General features: G+C 58.7%; 2 protein-coding genes across 2 annotated transcripts; both read left to right on the plus strand.

The window, feature by feature from the left end:
* Window positions 1–1,146: 1,146 nt before the first annotated feature.
* On the plus strand, window positions 1,147–7,423 carry GRWD1 (glutamate rich WD repeat containing 1). Its single transcript, XM_053905558.1, is given in 8 exon segments — window positions 1,147–1,403; window positions 1,610–1,727; window positions 1,881–2,043; window positions 4,015–4,228; window positions 4,379–4,521; window positions 5,145–5,234; window positions 5,237–5,344; window positions 6,454–7,423. Coding segments are annotated over 8 exon segments (1,341 nt in total). The 5' UTR covers window positions 1,147–1,216; the 3' UTR covers window positions 6,772–7,423.
* Window positions 7,424–7,542: 119 nt separating this feature from the next.
* On the plus strand, window positions 7,543–17,057 carry KCNJ14 (potassium inwardly rectifying channel subfamily J member 14). The gene is made up of 3 exons (XM_019425816.2): window positions 7,543–8,032; window positions 12,426–13,179; window positions 14,604–17,057. Exons 2-3 carry the CDS (start codon window positions 12,478–12,480, stop codon window positions 15,198–15,200), a joined length of 1,299 nt encoding a protein of 432 aa, XP_019281361.1. The 5' UTR covers window positions 7,543–8,032; window positions 12,426–12,477; the 3' UTR covers window positions 15,201–17,057.
* Window positions 17,058–18,042: the final 985 nt, after the last annotated feature.

The following is an 18,042-nucleotide window of genomic DNA, read 5'->3' on the forward strand; positions in this document are numbered from 1 at the left end:
GGAGCTGGGTTGTGGAGGAGACGGTCTGGGAATCCACACCCACCACCAACCTCCCCTCCCACTCTCCTGTTACACATTGCAGTGTTTGGAATAAACCATGTTTTTATGCCTCCTCAGTCCAAGTGTGAGCTCCGTGTTTGTCTCAGCCCCCCTCAAACTTCCCTGGAGGAAACAGAAACCGAGAAAAGTCCCACAGAGGAAGAGAGGGCGGAAAGAAAATTGTATTCAGAACACAGACCCTGGAAGGAGATGGGAGACAAAGACCCAGAAAGGGGCTGTGAGAATAGATCCTAAGAAGAAGACTGAGATGGTGCGAGGGAGGACAGAGACCCAGAGAGAAGGCGGGACAGAGAACTCCAGAAAGATCCAGGATCAAAACACTCTAGGATTAAGTCTAGGGTCCCATTCCTATGGCCACAGACAAGGCCTCTTGCTTGATTCTTAATATCCTGTTCTTGCAAGCGAGGAGTCTAGTATATCCCAGCCAATCCACCTATCTCGAATGCCGTGAATCTCACCAATGAGAATCGATTTCTAACATTTCATTGCCGATGAGGGATAAAGAGAGCCAAAGCGCTTGTAACGGCGGTCTCCAGAGGGCTGACTTTCTGATTAAGTGCTCGCTGACCATAGCTGCAACGTGAACGCCTGGTTAGGCAATTGACTGCCCCAAGAGGGTAGATTCAACCGACTGACTTACACATAATATCATCCTGTCTACACTAAAGCAGTTTGAAGTGAATTAAAGCCATCATAACAAGGAGGGGAGAGGAACCCGGCTTTATGGGTCCTCAGGGAGCAAAAGCCCAGTCTTCTTGCCAGTGAGAACTCTTATTTGCATACATGAATAATATAGCGGAAAGGAAGCAATGGGAGTCCAAGGTGGAAGATGGGAGTCGGGGCTCAGGACTCCTCCACTAGATGGAGAAAACTGGCTTCGTACAGAACTACAACTCCCAGGAGGCCTTGCCGCCGCTCCGCAGAAAAGCGCCGCAAAGTCACGCGAAGGGTGTACTTTCTCCGAATCCGCAAGCCTCGGTCGCTAGGCTAGGACTCCTTTGCCTTAGTTCTCCTTCACCGTCTCCCCGCCGTCCTCTCTAATTGGTGAGCTCGGAGGTTTCCAAGGCAACCGTGCAGCCGAGCGGATCTCAGAAGAAGGCAACCGCAACCCGGAAGTGACGTCCTCCCTGCGCGCCGGCGGTGAGAGGCATCGAAGATGGCGGCGCGCAAGGGGAGGCGGCGCACGTGTGGGACCGGGGAACCCATGGAGGCCGAGTCCAGCGACGCAAGGACCGAAGGCCCGGCCCAGGTCTACTTGCCCGGCCGGGGACCGCCGCTCCGCGAAGGAGAGGAGCTGGTCATGGACGAGGAGGCTTACGTGCTGTACCACCGAGCGCAGACTGGTAGGGCCGGGCACCAGGACTCCTGGGTCCTGAGGAGGAAGGGGACTGGAATCCTGACTCCCGAGCGGGTCTGGTCCGGAGTCTTTAACTTACGAGGCACTCTGAGAGAGAAGACTGGGCTCTAAGACGGATGAAAACTTCACACGCGAGGGGGGGCTGAGATCTCTGTCCCGTTCTAATTTTGCGACCTCTCTTTTTATCCCGAGGCGCCCCCTGTCTTAGCTTCGACATAGTCCGGGATCATCTGGGAGACAGCCGGACAGAGCTTCCTCTTACCCTTTACCTGTGCGCTGGGACCCAGGCGGAGAGCGCCCAGAGCAACAGGTGAGTGAAATCTGAGGTGTTCCTAGGACCAGGAGTCTGAACCCCCAGCTCCCTCTTCCCCAGGACCTAGAAATCGAGGTTTCCGGCTTCTCTCCTCCTTCCCTCTGAGTATCCTGGCATCCCGTGCCTCACTCACCCCACGCTTTCCCCCAGACTGATGATGCTTCGGATGCATAATCTGCATGGGACAAAACCCCCGCCATCGGAGGGCAGCGATGAGGAGGAGGAGGAGGAGGATGAAGAGGAGGAAGAGGAGCGGAAGCCTCAGCTGGAGCTGGCTATGGTGCCCCACTATGGCGGCATCAACAGAGTCCGGGTAGATACAGACCCAGGAGCCTGCTCTACATTGTCTGACCTCCAACCCCAACCCCCTTGTCTATGCCTTCCAGCTTTTAGGAAAGTATCTGGCACGTACCTTTATATGCATTGGCTTATGTACGTCTTACCTGCCGTCGTTATTGTCGCTATGTGCTAGAAGCAACACGGGGCGAGTTTTTATGTTCTTTCCTCTTCTGTAAAATGGCGAAGGTTACAAAGCTGGCCTGATGGAGCTGACGTGAGGGTAAAATGGAACAGTGTACGGTTATTTCAGGTGCCCAGAGACAGCACCTGGGTGTAGTGTGACACATGTTTTGTGTTATTGCTCAGGAAATGTCCTGGGCTGTGGGGCCGCTTTCGTGCTGCTGAGTTCTGGCACCTTGCGATCGCGCTGCTGTGTGAATTACACGAGACGATGTATGAACGGCACTCAGGGCAGTGCTTGGCCCACAGCCCTTGCTGTGGGTCCCCATTATATTATTACCATGTTTTAGGCATTGTTCTATGCCCTGGGGATTTCACGGAGCAAAAGTTCTCTGGCTTCATGAAACGTAATGCTAGCAGGGGAAGGGAACAAGAAAAAGCTAAGTAAATGTGCAGTGCGTCCTCATAGAGAAGAGGAAAAGCAAGGTAAGGGAATTAGGACGTTTCTAGAGTGGGTTTGCTGTTTTAAATAGTGCGGTCAGGGTCAGGGAAGTATTTGTGATAAGGTGCCATTTGAATAGAGACTCACAGGAAGTGAGGGAGCGAACCAAAGATCTCTGTCGGGAAAGGGTTTGTAGGCAGAGGAAACACAGGTGCAAAGGCCCTGGGGCAAACGTGGCACGTTTGAGGAATTGCGAGGGAAATCGGGGAGACCAATGCAGCTGCCAGAGCAAATGGACGAGAGGGAGAGTGACAGCATGTAGGGGGTTGACACAGAGGAGGTGATGGGTTGTGGAGGGCTTGTAGGCCTTACCTATTAGGGTAAGGACTTGGCTTTACTTGGGGAGAAATCGGGAGCCACGGGAGGGTTTAGAGCGGAGGACAGTTGGGATCTGACTTGTGTTTTAAAGAGATCCCCCTGAGTGCTGTGTGGAGAATAGACCGCACGGAGGCAAGGGCAGAAGTGTAGTCCCACGGGGAGGCCATCACGCAGGGGGAAGGATGACAGGAGTAGCCAGGAGTGACGACAGTAGAGGTAGTGAGAAGGGCTTGGAAGTGATGTGGGTTTTGAGTGTAGCTAGCACGGGGTGGCTGTGAGGACAAGTCAGTGAGTCCTACAGTTCGGGGCCTGAGATGGGGAGCCCCGGGGAGGAGGAGCTTGTAGGCGGCGATTAGGAGCTTGGCTTTGGCCGCGTGAAGTTTGAACGGTCGGTGTCCATAGGAGTCTGGAGTCCAGAGAGGTCAGGGCTTGGGGCTACTGGAAACCTTGAGGCTGGACGGGATCTCCTAGCGAGCAGACAGAGGCAAAGAGACCCAAGGACTGAGGCCTGGGACCCACCGACATTTACCAAGTTACAAAGACCGGTAGTCTGGGGCGCCCGGGCGGCTCAGTCGGTAGAGCATCCCAACTCTTGATTTTGGCTCAGGTCATGATCCCAGGGTCGTGGGATTCTCTCCCTCCCTCTGCCCCTCTCCCCTGCTTACGCTCTTTCTCTCTCTCAAAAAACAAAAACAAAACAAACCAAAAAAACGGGGTACCCTGAACACCCTTTCAGGGGTTGCCGGGGCCTCTGGAAGGAGTTTGCGGCCTCACCATCACTGCTGCCCAGCGTGGGCAGTTGTCCCAGGTACCAAGCCGGTCCTGCAGGCTGTCGTTTTCTTCCCTGCAAAGGTTCCTGGGAGCCAGGCTCCCAGCTGTGGGAGGACGGGGGTCCTGAGGACCTGCAGGTCCGTTTCTCAGGGATGCCAGGAGCTGTGGTCACCACCACCCTGAGCCTCCCGTCCCTCCTGCCTCCCTTTCCCTTCTCCTCCCCCCCCCCCCCAGGTGTCCTGGCTGGGCGACGAGCCGGTGGCCGCTCTATGGTCAGAGAAGGGCCAGGTGGAGGTGTTTGCACTGCGGCGGCTCCTGCAGGTGGTAGATGACCCACAGGCCCTGGCGACCTTCCTCCGGGACGAGCAGGCCCGGGTGAAGCCCATCTTTGCCTTCGCTGGCCACATGGGAGAGGGCTTTGCGCTGGACTGGTCCCCCCGTGTGTCTGGTGGGTGTCCCTGGGGTGCAGGGAATCGGCCCTGGGTGGGGCAGGGGTGGGAGGGCGGGGGGGGGGGGGTCTGTAGGAAGGGGTGGGTGCTGAGACTGTCGGGAGAAGAGGGGGCGCGGGGCCAGCTGGTTTCCTGACTCCTGTCTCCAGGGCGCCTGCTGACTGGTGACTGTCAGAAGAACATCCACCTCTGGACGCCTGTGGATGGCGGCTCCTGGCACGTGGACCAGCGGCCATTCGTGGGCCACACGCGCTCTGTGGAGGACCTTCAGTGGTCCCCAACTGAGGACACGGTGAGGGCGGGCTGGGGGTCTGACTCCTGGGTCTTGCAAGAGCGGGGGACTGGGGCTAGATCCTAATGGGGCGGGGGGAGAACACAGAAAAAGAGGGCAGGGGCGCCCGGGGCGGGGGGGGGGGGGGGCTCAGTTGGCTGAGCGTCCGGCTTCGGCTCAGGTCCTGATCTCACGGTTCGTGGGTTCGAGCCCCGTGTTGGGCTTGCTGCTGTCAGCGCCGAGCCTGCTTCGGATCCTCTGTCTCCCCCCCCCCACCCCACCCCATCCCCCTGCCCTGCTGGCTCACTCGCAAGTGCGTGTGCTCTGTCTCTCTCCCTCTCTCCCTCTCTCCCTCTCTCCCTCTCTCCCTCTCTCCCTCTCTCCCTCTCCCCCTCTCCCCCTCTCCCCCTCTCCCCCTCTCCCCCTCTCCCCCTCTCCGTCTCTCTCTCTCTCCCTTTCTCCCCCTCTCCCCCTCTCTGTCTCTCTCTCCCTCTCTCCCTCTCTGTCTCTCCGTCTCTCCGTCTCTCCCTCTCTCTCAAAAACAAACTTCTAAAAATAAAATAAGGGTAGCCCACCACGCGTCCCCTGGTCTCCAGAGTGGGGTGGCAGGCACACCAGGGTCACTCAGACCCCGCCCTGTCCAGGTGTTCGCCTCCTGCTCAGCGGACGCCTCCATTCGCATCTGGGACATCCGGGCCGCCCCCGGCAAGGCCTGCATGCTCACCACCGCCACCCCGCCCACGACGGGGACGTCAACGTCATCAGCTGGGGCCGCCGGGAGCCCTTCCTGCTTAGCGGCGGGGACGACGGCGCCCTCAAGATCTGGGACCTGCGGCAGTTCAAGGTATCTCCCCAGCTGGACGTCTGGGGCTGGAGGAGCCCCTGCTCCCGGCAGCCGCTGGGATTTGCAGGCTTCTTCCCTCGGACGGTTGTCTGCGCCAGAGCCGGGACAGCCTGTCGAGGTGGGGTGCAGATGAGGAAACGGGCCCAGGGGGGAAGGCTGTGGCTGGCGTGGGGTCGCTCGTTCCGCCGGCTGGAGAGGTGACGGGGGACGGAAGGGGCCGGGCGGCCGCAGAGGCCGCGATTCCCATCTACCTGCCTGGGGCGCAGCGCGGTGGGCCGTGTGGCTCGGGACTCCAGATCCGCGAGGAGTTGTAGACTCGTTGTTAGTGGGTTCTGTGGAATCCACTGAGAACGGGAGCCCAGATCGATCGTTACGGGGGAGGAAACTGAGGTACAGAAAGGACGGGAGCGGATAGGACATTACCCCCCGGCCGAGGATTGGCTTCGTAGAGCCGAGAGGGGTTCTGGGCAGGAGAAACTGTCTCCGGCTTCCCTGTGGACGGAGCCGGCACTTGGCGTGGCCCTGTGCCTGCCCGGGACCACCAGGATGGAGTCTTTGTTCCCCTCCTGTAGAGCCAGCCCTGAGGAAGCTTCTAGAAGCGGGCTCCGGCCCCCAAGGAAAGTGCGTGGCCAAGTTGATTGGCCACTGGGACTTCGGAACCACTTCTCCGATTTAGAATTCCCTTTGCTTTAGCATACCGCACAAGTGCCGTTTTTCTTTTCATTGGCTGCCTCCGGAGCCTGGGAGCCATGCTTCCGCCGCCCCCTTTAAGGCCTTCGTAGAATCAGCAGGGGGAGCGCTTTGAGAACCCTCCTCTTTTATAGGAAGGGAAACTGAGGCATGCCCCGGGAGGACCGAGGCCGGGGATCTTGTGACCTGGAGCTCGGAGGGGGTTCTTGGCAGGGGAAACCACAGCTCCCGGCAGCCCCTGAGACACTACGTCTTTATTACCGGTTCTGCTTTGCCCTGTGTCCCTTTCGGGGAATCTGGGAGTCCAGGGGAGGAGCCCGGGTGCACCCCTCCAGCGGGAGAGCGGTGAGGGCTCGGCCTGGGTCGCCCTGGGAGTCAGGCCGAGGTGCTCAGAGCCCCCGACTCCCTTCTTCCCGTAGTCTGGCTCCCCAGTGGCCACCTTCAAGCAGCACGTGGCCCCCGTGACCTCTGTCGAGTGGCACCCCCAGGACAGCGGGGTCTTTGCAGCCTCGGGCGCGGACAACCAGATCACGCAGTGGGACCTGGCCGTGGAACGGGACCCCGAGGCCGGCGACGCGGAGACGGACCCCGCGCTGGCGGACCTTCCCCAGCAGCTCCTGTTCGTGCACCAGGGCGAGACCGACCTGAAGGAGCTGCACTGGCACCCACAGTGCCCCGGGGTCCTGGTCAGCACCGCCCTGTCGGGCTTCACCGTCTTCCGCACCATCAGCGTCTGAGGAGGCCCGCCGTGCCTTCGCCTGGGGACTGGGGTCGAAGTTGGTTCCGCCGGAAGGGACGCGTTCGGATCGGTGCGCCAGCCCTCCTCCGAGAGAAGGACCCGGTTGGGCCCGTTAGCTGCCATGATGGATTCCGTTTGACTCGCTGTTCTTGGAGAGGACTCGCTTTGGTCCCGTGACCCCTCTTGCCAAAGGCTGTGCTTTGACCCGTGACTCTCAAAATAACCACTTGGTTTGCTGCGGTGACCCTTGGGGCAAAAGACTCGGTTTTGACGGGTGACCCCTCCCGCCGGAAGACTTGGCTTCGCCCTGTGACCCCCTCCGTCCCCCACCTGTCGGAGGACTCTGGCCTGTTGCCCAGGTGAGCCTGGTGTGGCCTCCTGTTGCTGTGGACGCTGTAAGCCGCGGACCCGGTCTCGGCCGCGGGTCTCCCCCCGGGGAGCTCGGGCACTTTACGATGGGTGGGCCACATCTGAGGGGTGGGTTCCTCTAGCAGAATCCGGTCTGGCTCTTTGTTTTCCTGCCATCAGAGTTCGGCCAGGACGTCCCAGCAGGGGACTGTGTGGGTCCTCCCTCCCTCCTGCATCCAAGGCGGGGCGCTATGCAGGAAGGAAGGTCAGGGGCTCCTGAGGCAATAAAGGACCAGAATGAGGCTCATCCTGCTGGCTCCTCCCTACGAAGAAGCTGGAGGAGGAGGCGGGAATCCGGCACCCAGCTGTCCGGAGGCCACCGCGCTGGGAGAGGCCACTGGGAATCCCCGCTTCGGGTCTCTTAGCCCATCGGGTGCCGTTCGGACCTGCCTGCCCCCAGTCTGATTCCGTGTGGAACTCGGTCCGGGTCTCAGGGGGGCTCTTTCCCCTGCGTCCCCCAACTTCTTAAGGCTTCATCTCCAGGAGCCCCCCTTCATCTCTGTCCTGCCCCCGCTGGTCCCTCATCTGTGTCCCCATCTCCCCGTGTCTCCCCGCCCCCTCCCCCTTCTGTGTCTGCCACCGCGTCTCCTCTCCAGCCTGCTTGGGCTGCGGCCCAGGCGCCCTGCCTGGCCGTCCTCCCTGGCTCCCCCTCTGCGGCTCTGAGCTGGCCCCACCCCCTGCCCCCCCTCGGCCGGGCCTCTGATCCGCCTGTAGACACAGAGGTCGGGCGCCCGGCACGAGGCCCCTGGGGCCCAGGACGCACCGCTGCCCCTCAGCACCCACAGAGGTCTCCCCGCGGCCCTGGCAGAGGATCCCCCGGCGGAGGGCATGGGGGTGGGCTGCCCCACCAGGTACGTGCCTCGGCGCAGAGGCCCCAGGCTGAGACCATCCCACCTCCCCTCCCCTCCTTGCCCGGGCCCTTCCGCCCCACGTTCCCCGTCCTCGCTGTTCCCCCGGGAAGGTCCTGCCTCACCCTCGGTGACCGATTCCAGCCCCGGAACGACCTCTCCCCCACCACCCCACTCCCAGTTCGGCGCCTCCGTCTCTGACCCCATCTCCGCTTTCTGCCTTTTCCCCCTCACCCCCACCCTCTCTTGCCCTGTCCCTGTCCGTGAGCCTGGCTCCCCAGCTCCCCATTTCCTGAGACCTCTTCCCTGCCCAGCTGCTCCTAGTCTGCCTGTCCCTCCCACCGTGTCTCTGTCCCCTCTTTCTAGGTCTCTGGCCGCCTGCTCCCCAGGTCTCTGTGCACCCCACCACCACCACCCTGTCTCTGTCCCCTTCCCTCTGGGTGTCTGTCCCTCTCTCTCTGGGTCCCTGTACCCCCTGTGGGGCCTGTCTTCCCCTCTTTCTGGGCTCCCTCTCAGCACCCCTCCTTGTCCACTCTGAGCCTCTGCCTTGGTTCCCTCTCTGTCCCCACACACCCCACCCCGCCCCGCCCCGCCCTGTCAATCTCTGCCCTCCAGCCTGCTGTCCAGACCCTGTTGGGGGGGGGGGGGAGGGGGACCACCCAGGGTCTTGGGCAGAGTGTGAAAATGCTTCTCTTTTGAGGGGGAGGAAGGTTGGGGTGGGGGGGCGGAGCTCATTGGCCCCAGATTAGACAGTGACTTTGACACCAAATTAACACACCTTAAGCCGTGCGTCTCCTTTATATGGAAACGTTAAGCTGCTCTGGCAGGTCAGGGGGAGGATGGGGGGAGGGGACTACAGGCTCTGGATCCTTTCCCTCCTGTCCTGCCTCTGCGGGGTGGGGGGTGGGCGGTGGGGACGTTGAGCCTTGTGTCCCACCCACCCTCTGAGCTGGGCCACGTTGGGTGCAGACAGGGCCCTCTGCAGGTGAAGGCCCCTGTCGACTTGGTGAACCGGGCACGGTCACCCCTGCCGCACGGGGCCGAGGGTGGGATTTAGGAGGCAGAGTCCCGGCTCGGAAAGGCTCCGGACCCAAACGGGCACCCCTCCTTCGGCACCGCGTGGGTCTGGCCAGGTCCCCGGGCCTAGTCCCCAAACCTGTGAAGCGGGGCAATGATTTGGACTTCCCAGCTTCCAGAAGAGTCCAGGTGAGGTGAGCGGCGGGGTCAGGTGGAGTCCAGTGGGCGGGCTGAAGACATCCCCTGTGCTCCTGCAAGGCCAAGGACATAGTAAGTGCTCGGGCAATAAGTGTGCCCTTGCTGAGGTTGTCCGTGGTTCGTCACTCAGGGTTTGGCACCTGAGAAACCTGGATGGGAGTCCGGGGTTTCCACTCCCCAGCTGAGGGACCCGAGACAAAGGAGGGACCTCAGTGCCTCTGTTTGCTTCACTGTGAAAAGCAAAGCCTCCCGTGCCCCAGGGTTGTGGTCACAGGTGGGTGGCTGGGTATGAGAGGACCCAGTCTGGGGTCCGCCTCCCCTCCCCTGACTTCGGTGGCCCCTGACGGAACCAGTGCCTAGTAGGGACTTCTGGGCAGGAGAGGGCCACAAACGCAAACGTCAGAGCCTGGCTTCAAACCTGGCCCCTTGAGCGGCTAGCCTCAGTTTCCCCTCTTCAGAAGGATGATCTCCAACTCCCAAGGTTGTCGAGAGCGAGAAAGAGTCAGGGTTGGGCTACATCATGGATGCCTGACGCAGCCAGGCCCAGTCCGCTCTTTCCTACCTCCGCAGAATGGGTATGATAACCACCGGACATGGCAGAGCTGTCCAGGTGGTCATGGACAGCAGGTGCAGAGCTTAGTGACGTGTGGGAGGGTGGTGTCGAACTTAACATTGACCTTCCGAGAAGCCCATGAGGCTCCCGGAGCCTGGCTCAGGGGGCACACAGTACATAGGTGCTTGGTAAATACTGCCGGTACTGATACCAAAGTGTTTAGCCCCCAGCCCAGACGGGTTCTAGAAGTCCCTCCTCCGCAGCTGCTGGGGGTGGGGTGATGAGGCCTCCAGGTCCCTGTCCCGCTCCTTCCCTCCTCTCTCCTTCACCCTATTGAGCCCCTGAGATTCCACTTCCCAGATGAGGGAGCGGAGGCTGGGGAAAGTATGCGACCTGCCCCCCAGTCCTGGAGTCAGTAAGTAGCTGAGCCGGGATTCAGCCTAGAACCGCCTGACTCGGGAGCCCAGGGTCTTTCCGCAGATGAGGCTCCTGAAAGGAAGCCAGTGGTCCCAGGGCACACAGTGGGTCGGCAACTGAACCAGGATTGGGCCCTTGGTCTATGATGACTAGAAGGCCCTTCCTGACCTGGAAAAAGTCCAACTTCCCCCATGTCACAGTTGAGGAAACTGCTCAGAAGGACTTGCCCAAGATCTGAGGGTCGGGGCTGAGCGGGGGTTTGTTTTTTGGTTTTGTTTTGTTTTGTTTTGTTTGCAACAGCTTCATTGAAATGCAATCCAGATACGGGGCGCCCGGCCGGCTCAGGTGGTAGGGCGCGTGACTCTTAATCTCGAGGTCGTGAGCTCAAGCCCCACGTTGGGTGGAGAGATTACTCAAAAATAAGACTTGGAAAATAAAAATAGAATTCAGATAAAAATACAGTGCACACGTTCAATGTATAACTCAGTGTTTCTTTAGTGTTTTCATGGAGTTGTGCCACCATCACCACAGTCAAATGGAGGGACAGCTTCAGCACCCCAACAGGAAAACCCGTGGCCTCTGGCTGTCACGCCCCAATCCCATCCCCATCGCCCCAGCCCTAGTTATCACTAGTCTGCAAGGTACAGATTTGTCCATCGGGACATATAAACGAAATTATGCGATACGTGGTCTCCTGCACCCGGCTGGTTTCACTTAGCATGATGTTTTCGAGGTTCATCTGTGCCCCAGTGTCTGTGCTTCCGGTTTTGTTTTGTTTTTAATGTTTATTTTTGAGAGACAGAGACAGAGCGTGAGCGGGGGAGGGGCAGAGAGCGAGGGAGACACAGAATCCGAGGCAGGTTCCAGGCTCTGCATTGTCGGCACAGAGTCTGACGTGGGGCTCGACCTCGTGAGCCGCGAGATCATGACCTGAGCCCACGTCGGACGCTCAACCGACTGAGCCACCCAGGCACGACTGTTTAACCACTTAGGGGACCGCCAGGCTGTTTTTCACAGGAGTGACAACATTTTCCATTCACCAGTAGTTAGGAGGGGGCCCACTTCACGTCCTTGTCAGTATCTGTCATCATCCCAAGAAGGTGGCGACAGTGTCTCATTGCGGTTTTGGTTTGCATTTCCCTGAAGGCTAATGACCTTGAGCACCTTTTTTTGTGCTTTTTGTGCTTATCTTATTGGCTCTTTGTAGATCTTTCTTAGACAAATGTCCACTCAGATACTTTGCCTATTTTTAAATCGCGTTATCTTTTTACGATTGAATTGTAACGGGTCTTTGTATATTTCAAATACAAATTTCTTAAATATAGGATTTGCAATTATTTTCTCCCGATGGCGGCTTGTCTTTCCACTGTCCCGATAGTGTCCTTTGAAGCACAAAAGTTTTAAATTCTTTTTTTTTTTTATTTTTTTTATTTTTGAGACAGAGACAGAGCATGAGCAAGGGAGGTTCAGAGAGAGGGGGAGACAGAATCCGAAGCAGGCTCCAGGCTCCAAGCGGTCAGCCCAGAGCCCGACACGGGGCTCGAACCCACAGACCACGAGATCATGACCTGAGCCAAAACCAAGAGTCGGCCGCTCAACCAACTGAGCCGCCCAGGTGCCCCTTAATTTTCATGGAACTTCCGTTCATCCACCGTTTTTCCTTTTGCTGCCTCAGCTTTCTGAGCGTGCTTTGGAGCCATCAGTGACCTCGGAGCCGGGGGCTCATCTCTCCCCGCGGACTCCACGTTGAGAAGCGGCTACCACTTTGTGGACTCTGGATTTGCTAACGCTCAAATCCTGGTTCACTCCGCTGTGGCCGTGGGCAAGTTAAACGTTCTGTGCCTCAGTTTCCTCATCTATAAAATGGGGACGGTAACGTCCACACTGGCCTAAGGCTCAAGTATGTCGATTGGCGTCAAGCGCTCACCACGGGGTCCGGTGAGCACTGTCCAGGCGTCTGCGCCAATCATCGGGGCGCTTGCTCGAATGCCGTCACGCCTGCGGTTCTGTTGCCGTGGTCGCCCCACAAGCATCTCCTATTAATATTGTCGTTGATGCTGTCCCGTTCTGGCTTTCCAGGTGAATGATGTGCCCCCCCCCCCCCCCCCCCATCTGTCAGATGAGGCCGCCGAGGCGCAGGGAGCACGCCCGGCCGATGAGCCCACCCATTCCTGGCGCCCCTGACCTTGCCTCCCCTGTCTCTCTCCGCAGGTTCGGGGCGCCCGCCCCCTACTAGGCCAAGTGGAGGGGGTGTCCCCGCCCAATGGGCCTGGCCAGGGCCCTGCGCCGCCTTAGCGGCGCCCTGGAGCCAGGAGAGGGCCGGGCCGGCGACGAGGAGGAGGCCGGTCCGGGGCTGTGCCGCAACGGGTGGGTGGCGTCGCCGGCGGGGCGGCGCCGCGGGCGCTTCGTCAAGAAGGACGGGCACTGCAACGTGCGCTTCGTGAACCTGGGCGGCCAGGGCGCGCGCTACCTGAGCGACCTGTTCACCACGTGCGTGGACGTGCGCTGGCGCTGGATGTGCCTGCTCTTCTCCTGCTCCTTCCTCGCCTCCTGGCTGCTCTTCGGCCTGGCCTTCTGGCTCATCGCCTCGCTGCACGGCGACCTGGCCGCGCCGCCGCCGCCCGCGCCCTGCTTCTCGCACGTGGCCAGCTTCCTGGCCGCCTTCCTCTTCGCGCTGGAGACGCAGACGTCCATCGGCTACGGCGTGCGCAGCGTCACCGAGGAGTGCCCGGCCGCCGTGGCCGCCGTCGTGCTGCAGTGCATCGCCGGCTGCGTGCTCGACGCCTTCGTCGTGGGCGCCGTCATGGCCAAGATGGCCAAGCCCAAGAAGCGCAACGAGACGCTCGTGTTCAGCGAGAACGCCGTCGTGGCGCTGCGCGACCGCCGCCTCTGCCTCATGTGGCGCGTCGGCAACCTGCGCCGCAGCCACCTGGTCGAGGCCCACGTGCGGGCCCAGCTGCTGCAGGTGGGAAGGCCAAGGCCGGGGGCGCGGGGGGTGGGGGGGTGGGAGACGTAGGCTCGAGGGCGGGGCGTACGTCGGGCGCGGAGGGCGCGTGGACTACAATTCCCAGCAGTCTCATGGGCGGGGACCCTGCTTCCCCCTCTTTGTGGACTGAGGCTCCTTCCCGGACCGGTTGTAGGCGATGTAAACCCCAGAGGGAGGTCGGTGACCAGTTCTAACTGGCGACCTGGATTGGAAACAGATCTTGAGACGCGAAGAGCTCACCGTGGGTTGAGGATGGGCCCCCAGTGGGGTTGTGGGGTATCTAGACCTGAGAGAGCCACACCTGGGCCGTAAAGGCTCTCAACTACAATTCCCAGAAGCGTCTGTGGGCAGGGGAGGTGCCCAGAAAGGACGGTCTGAGCAGGTGATGGCGTTTTGTGGGTGGTGTCAACCGTGGTTCAGGTTAACAATAACCAGCCGACACAGTGGTACCGAGAGTAGCCTGTGTTGAGGCCAGGCCCCCGTGGGATTGTGGCAGGTGTAGGCCCAAGGGACTGCAGAGCCACGGAACACAATACTCAGTGGTCTCTGGGCCTGGGGTCCTGCAGCATTTGTGAGAGGTTCCATTCCGTATCTCAGTGGCTCAGTCTGGCCCCCAGCCTCCTGCTCAGAGGAGTAAAGGTGGAAAACACCTTATCACCAAAACAACAACTACAACCCCCCTTGGCCCCTGGGGTAGCGGCTCCCTCTGGTGCCCTGAAGAAGGGGTCTTACTGTTTCTACAAGTGTGGTCAGACTGCCCAAAATCTAGGGCAGTAGTTGTCCTTGCCCCAGTAAAGACACTTAAGAACCCTGCGGTAAGGTTGGACTTCCGTCAGAGGGAGGACAGAATGATGGTGGGAACTACAACTCCCAGCAGCCTCTGGGGGCTCCTCCTCCATTGTTTGAGACTACGATTCAGGACTAGGAGGGATTCTCTCTCTCCCCGAAGTCTGTGGGGTGCCGACATGGGAGGTTGGGTATGGAACCAGTCAGGGTAGGTGGGGTGAAACTACCAATACCTGGCTTGGGGACTGCATTGCCCCTCCACACACACACACACACACACACACACACACACACACACACACACACTGGTATGGAGAGGCTTGTAGTTGGGTTGCGGGGACAGATAGCCCCAGATTGCTCGGGGGCTGGTCCTGTGGCTCTATGCCAATATCATTCTGTCCCTCTGTCCCCTCTCTTTTTCTCTCTCGGGTTTCCATCCCCAAACCCCTTGAGTCTCTCTCCGTCTCTCTTTATTCTCTGGGCCCATGTTCCTCCCTCCCCCCCACCCCTGCCTGTTTCTCCTCCCCTTCCTCCGTTCCTTTAATCTCGCCATCTCTGTCTCCACTCATCCCTGTGCTCCCCGCCATCTGTCTTTGGCCCCTCTCTTCTCGCTGCAGCCTCGAGTGACCCCGGAGGGTGAGTACATTCCACTGGATCACCAGGATGTGGACGTGGGCTTTGATGGCGGCACTGATCGAATCTTCCTCGTGTCTCCCATCACCATCGTGCACGAGATCGACTCCGCCAGCCCTCTGTATGAACTGGGACGTGCCGAGCTGGCCCGGGCTGACTTTGAGCTGGTGGTCATTCTTGAGGGCATGGTTGAGGCCACGGCCATGACCACACAGTGTCGCTCCTCCTACCTCCCTGGTGAGCTGCTCTGGGGCCATCGTTTTGAGCCGGTCCTCTTCCAGCGTGGCTCCCAGTACGAGGTCGACTACCGCCATTTCCACCGCACTTACGAGGTCCCAGGGACACCAGTCTGCAGCGCCAAGGAGTTGGATGAACAGGCAGAGCGGGCTTCACACAGCCCCAAGTCCAGCTTCCCCGGCTCCCTGGCCGCATTTTGTTACGAGAATGAACTTGCACTGAGCTGCTGCCAGGAGGAAGAGGAGGAGGAGGAGGCCAAGGAGGAGGACGGAGCGGAGGCAGAAGATGGCATTGCCAGCCCCCAAGTACTCACACCGACCCTGGCACTGACCCTGCCCCCGTGATGCCAGCTGGTGTCTCCCGATTTGTACCCCCTTCCCGGAAATAGCAAGGTGGAGAGAGCAAGGGTCCTCTCCTGGGATGGGGGCAGGTGTTTCCCAAGACCGACAGGCCTGCTGGGTAAATTATTAGCTGGTGAAGGTCTCTCATGCCTAGTGGACCCACCCCAGACATACTGGCTCTTAATTCCTCTGCGTTCCATGCTCCCTCTCGAGACCCCTTTATGAGCCTGATTCCCGAGTCTCCCCAGAGCTGAGGGATCCAGAATTCTGGACCACCTAAGTGGCAAAGACCGGTGGTTCTAGATTCCTCCATATGGCTGGGTTTGGTTGGTGAGCAGGGTCAGGAATCAGTGGTATGTACCTCCTCCGGGGACAGCAACAGGTGAAGAGTTTGTAGGTCTGGAGTGACTTAAGATTCAAGGAACTGTTGCTTCTAGACTCAGTTAACCAAGCAGCAAATCACTTTTTCCTAGACCACGTTAAGGAGGGTGGGTTACAGAATGCCCCAAGAATTCAAGACCGTCTTGATTAGCCAATGACAGAAAGTTGACTGCAAGTCAAGAGAAGACCTTGTGGTTCCAGAAGGCCCAAGAGTTAAGATTCTGTGAATCTAGATTGACCGCAGAGGCAAGCGCTGGTGGTTCTAGAATAGGTTTGACCTAGAATGCTGAGGAAACTCAAGAGTTATGTTTCTAGAATGCACAAAACAACAAGAGTGTCTGTGGGTCTGGAAGGGCTAACGTGACAGACTGGGAGTCCTTGATATTAGATAACTCCAGACCCCCTGCTGTAGAACATCAAACCAAGGAGATAATCAATGCTTCTTAATGATCCACAGGTTGTTTTTTTTTTTAAGTGCCATTCTAGAATGTCCAAAGGAATCAGGATTCTGTGTCTCTAGATTGATCACAGAGTCAAGGAAGGAGTGGCGATTCTGGATGTCTGAGATTTGTTGGTTCCAGTTTGCCCAATGGAGTTGAGAATCTTGATGATTCTTTGTGGTTCTGTTAATGCCAAAGGGAATCAAAGCTCTGGGGAGCCAGAGTTGTCCATTATTAAAACCTGGAAAGTTCTGGTCAGCTCCTAGAACTTGGCCATTCTAGGAGGTGGACTCGGGATTTGATTGACAGCATTTCTGGGCTGACCGAGAAAGGGAGGACCCAGAGGAGACCCTGTGGATAACAGGGCTGCTTGTTGGGCAGAGAGGAGAGGCCCAAGGCTGATGAGTCTACAGTGCTCTGGAATCCTGTACCTAGTGATGTGTGTCTATTTCTTAAAGACGTTATAAATATGTGTATTATATATATAATATAAATACAGATATCTATCTATATTTTCCCATGGTTCCTACAAAAGGGTTAGAAATTGAGCTTAAGCTAATTGGAATAGAGTCCTTTACAAGGATCCAGGAAGCTTTGCTCTAAATCCCAACTCTGCCGCCATGTACCGTGTGACTTTGGGCAAATCACTCCCCTCTCCCCGCCTCAGTTTCCCCATCTGTAAAAATGGGGCATTGGAACTTGAAATTCTCAAAGGACCTTTCCACCGGATGATTCCCCACTTCACTGAAGGGGACGGCTAGGGGTGGGGGTGAGCGTCCTGTAGATTTCCCAGCTCCCCCTGCTGCTGGAACGCATGGCCTTCTGGGGGCGACTGGGAGGGGAGATGCTCTTGGAGGTCAGCTCTGAACTTGGATGTGTGAATGACAGGGCAGGCTGTGGCTGAGGGTCAGAATCTCCTCCCTCTGGTCCAGCTCGGGGCCGGGGAAGGAGAAGGTCGCTCTGAATGCCGAGAGAAAGTGTGTGTTTCGGGGGAGAATTGTACCCCAGATTAAATCACTGGGAGCCCTGGTGTCTGTGAGTGTGCTTCTGGGGTGTGGGTCCTTGCTCCTGTCCTCCAACCCCCACCATACTGCTATCTACCTAAGTGCCCAGCAGGCTGCCAGCCAGCTGCAGAAGGAACCAGCGCCAGGGAGGAGGACACCTTCCTGCCCGTGTCCCAGGACTGAGGGCAGGCACTGTCATTGCCCATTAGCTTGCCCAAGTGCTGCACCAACCCAGGTCCCCGCTTCTGGCTTCCCCACCTCCCTTTATCCTTCAAAATCCCCACTTAAAAACCGGATGGGATTAATTAGCTAGCTGTTCTCCCAGTGCAGGGTGTCCGGGGGTAGGGACGGGGGCTAATGGGAACACAGGCACGGAGAAGGGTGTTCAATTGAGGGTGAAGGGACAGGAGGAGGGTTCTGTTTTGAAGGAAAGAGAACGGGGCTGGGCCGGCACAGCAAGGGTTTCCACTGGGGAGGACAAGGTGTGGGCCGCTCATAAAGGTCAGTGAGGGGATTAAGAGGCTCCGTGTCTAATCTGTCAGCTTAACCAGGTCCTGGCCCTGAATCTATCCCCACCTGCCTAGCCCAGGGACGGCGAATGAGGACAAGGCCCAGACACCACCTCAGACGCAGTTAGGGATCCGCCCATGACAGGGATGCCCAGACTATTCCATCCCGGCCAGCTGCCTGCCCTTGCTTTTTCTACAAGGAATGGAAATGAGAGGCTGGAGGGGGAGGGGGGAGGGCATCGTGTGTGTGTGTGTGTGTGTGTGTGTGTGTGTGTGTGTGTGTGTGTAGGGGGGGACACTCTGAGAGGAGGGAGGAGTTTAAGAAGAGGTGGGGCCTGAAGTGAGGGGAGTCAGAGCGGGGAAGGAACCAGAGAAATGGGAGGATGTTGAGGAAAAGGGGTTGTTGGGGGGGGGGGGGGAGGGAGAGGACGCTAAAATAAGGGGAGGAGTTTGAGGGCAAGAGGGAGGAGCCCGAGAGGCAGAAGGCACCAGGAAGGCGGAGCCTTCACTA

This window comes from Panthera pardus, unplaced genomic scaffold, assembly GCF_024362965.1.
Source record: "Panthera pardus isolate Hobbes unplaced genomic scaffold, ASM2436296v1 HiC_scaffold_18, whole genome shotgun sequence".
In the NCBI taxonomy this organism is placed as follows: domain Eukaryota; kingdom Metazoa; phylum Chordata; class Mammalia; order Carnivora; family Felidae; genus Panthera; species Panthera pardus.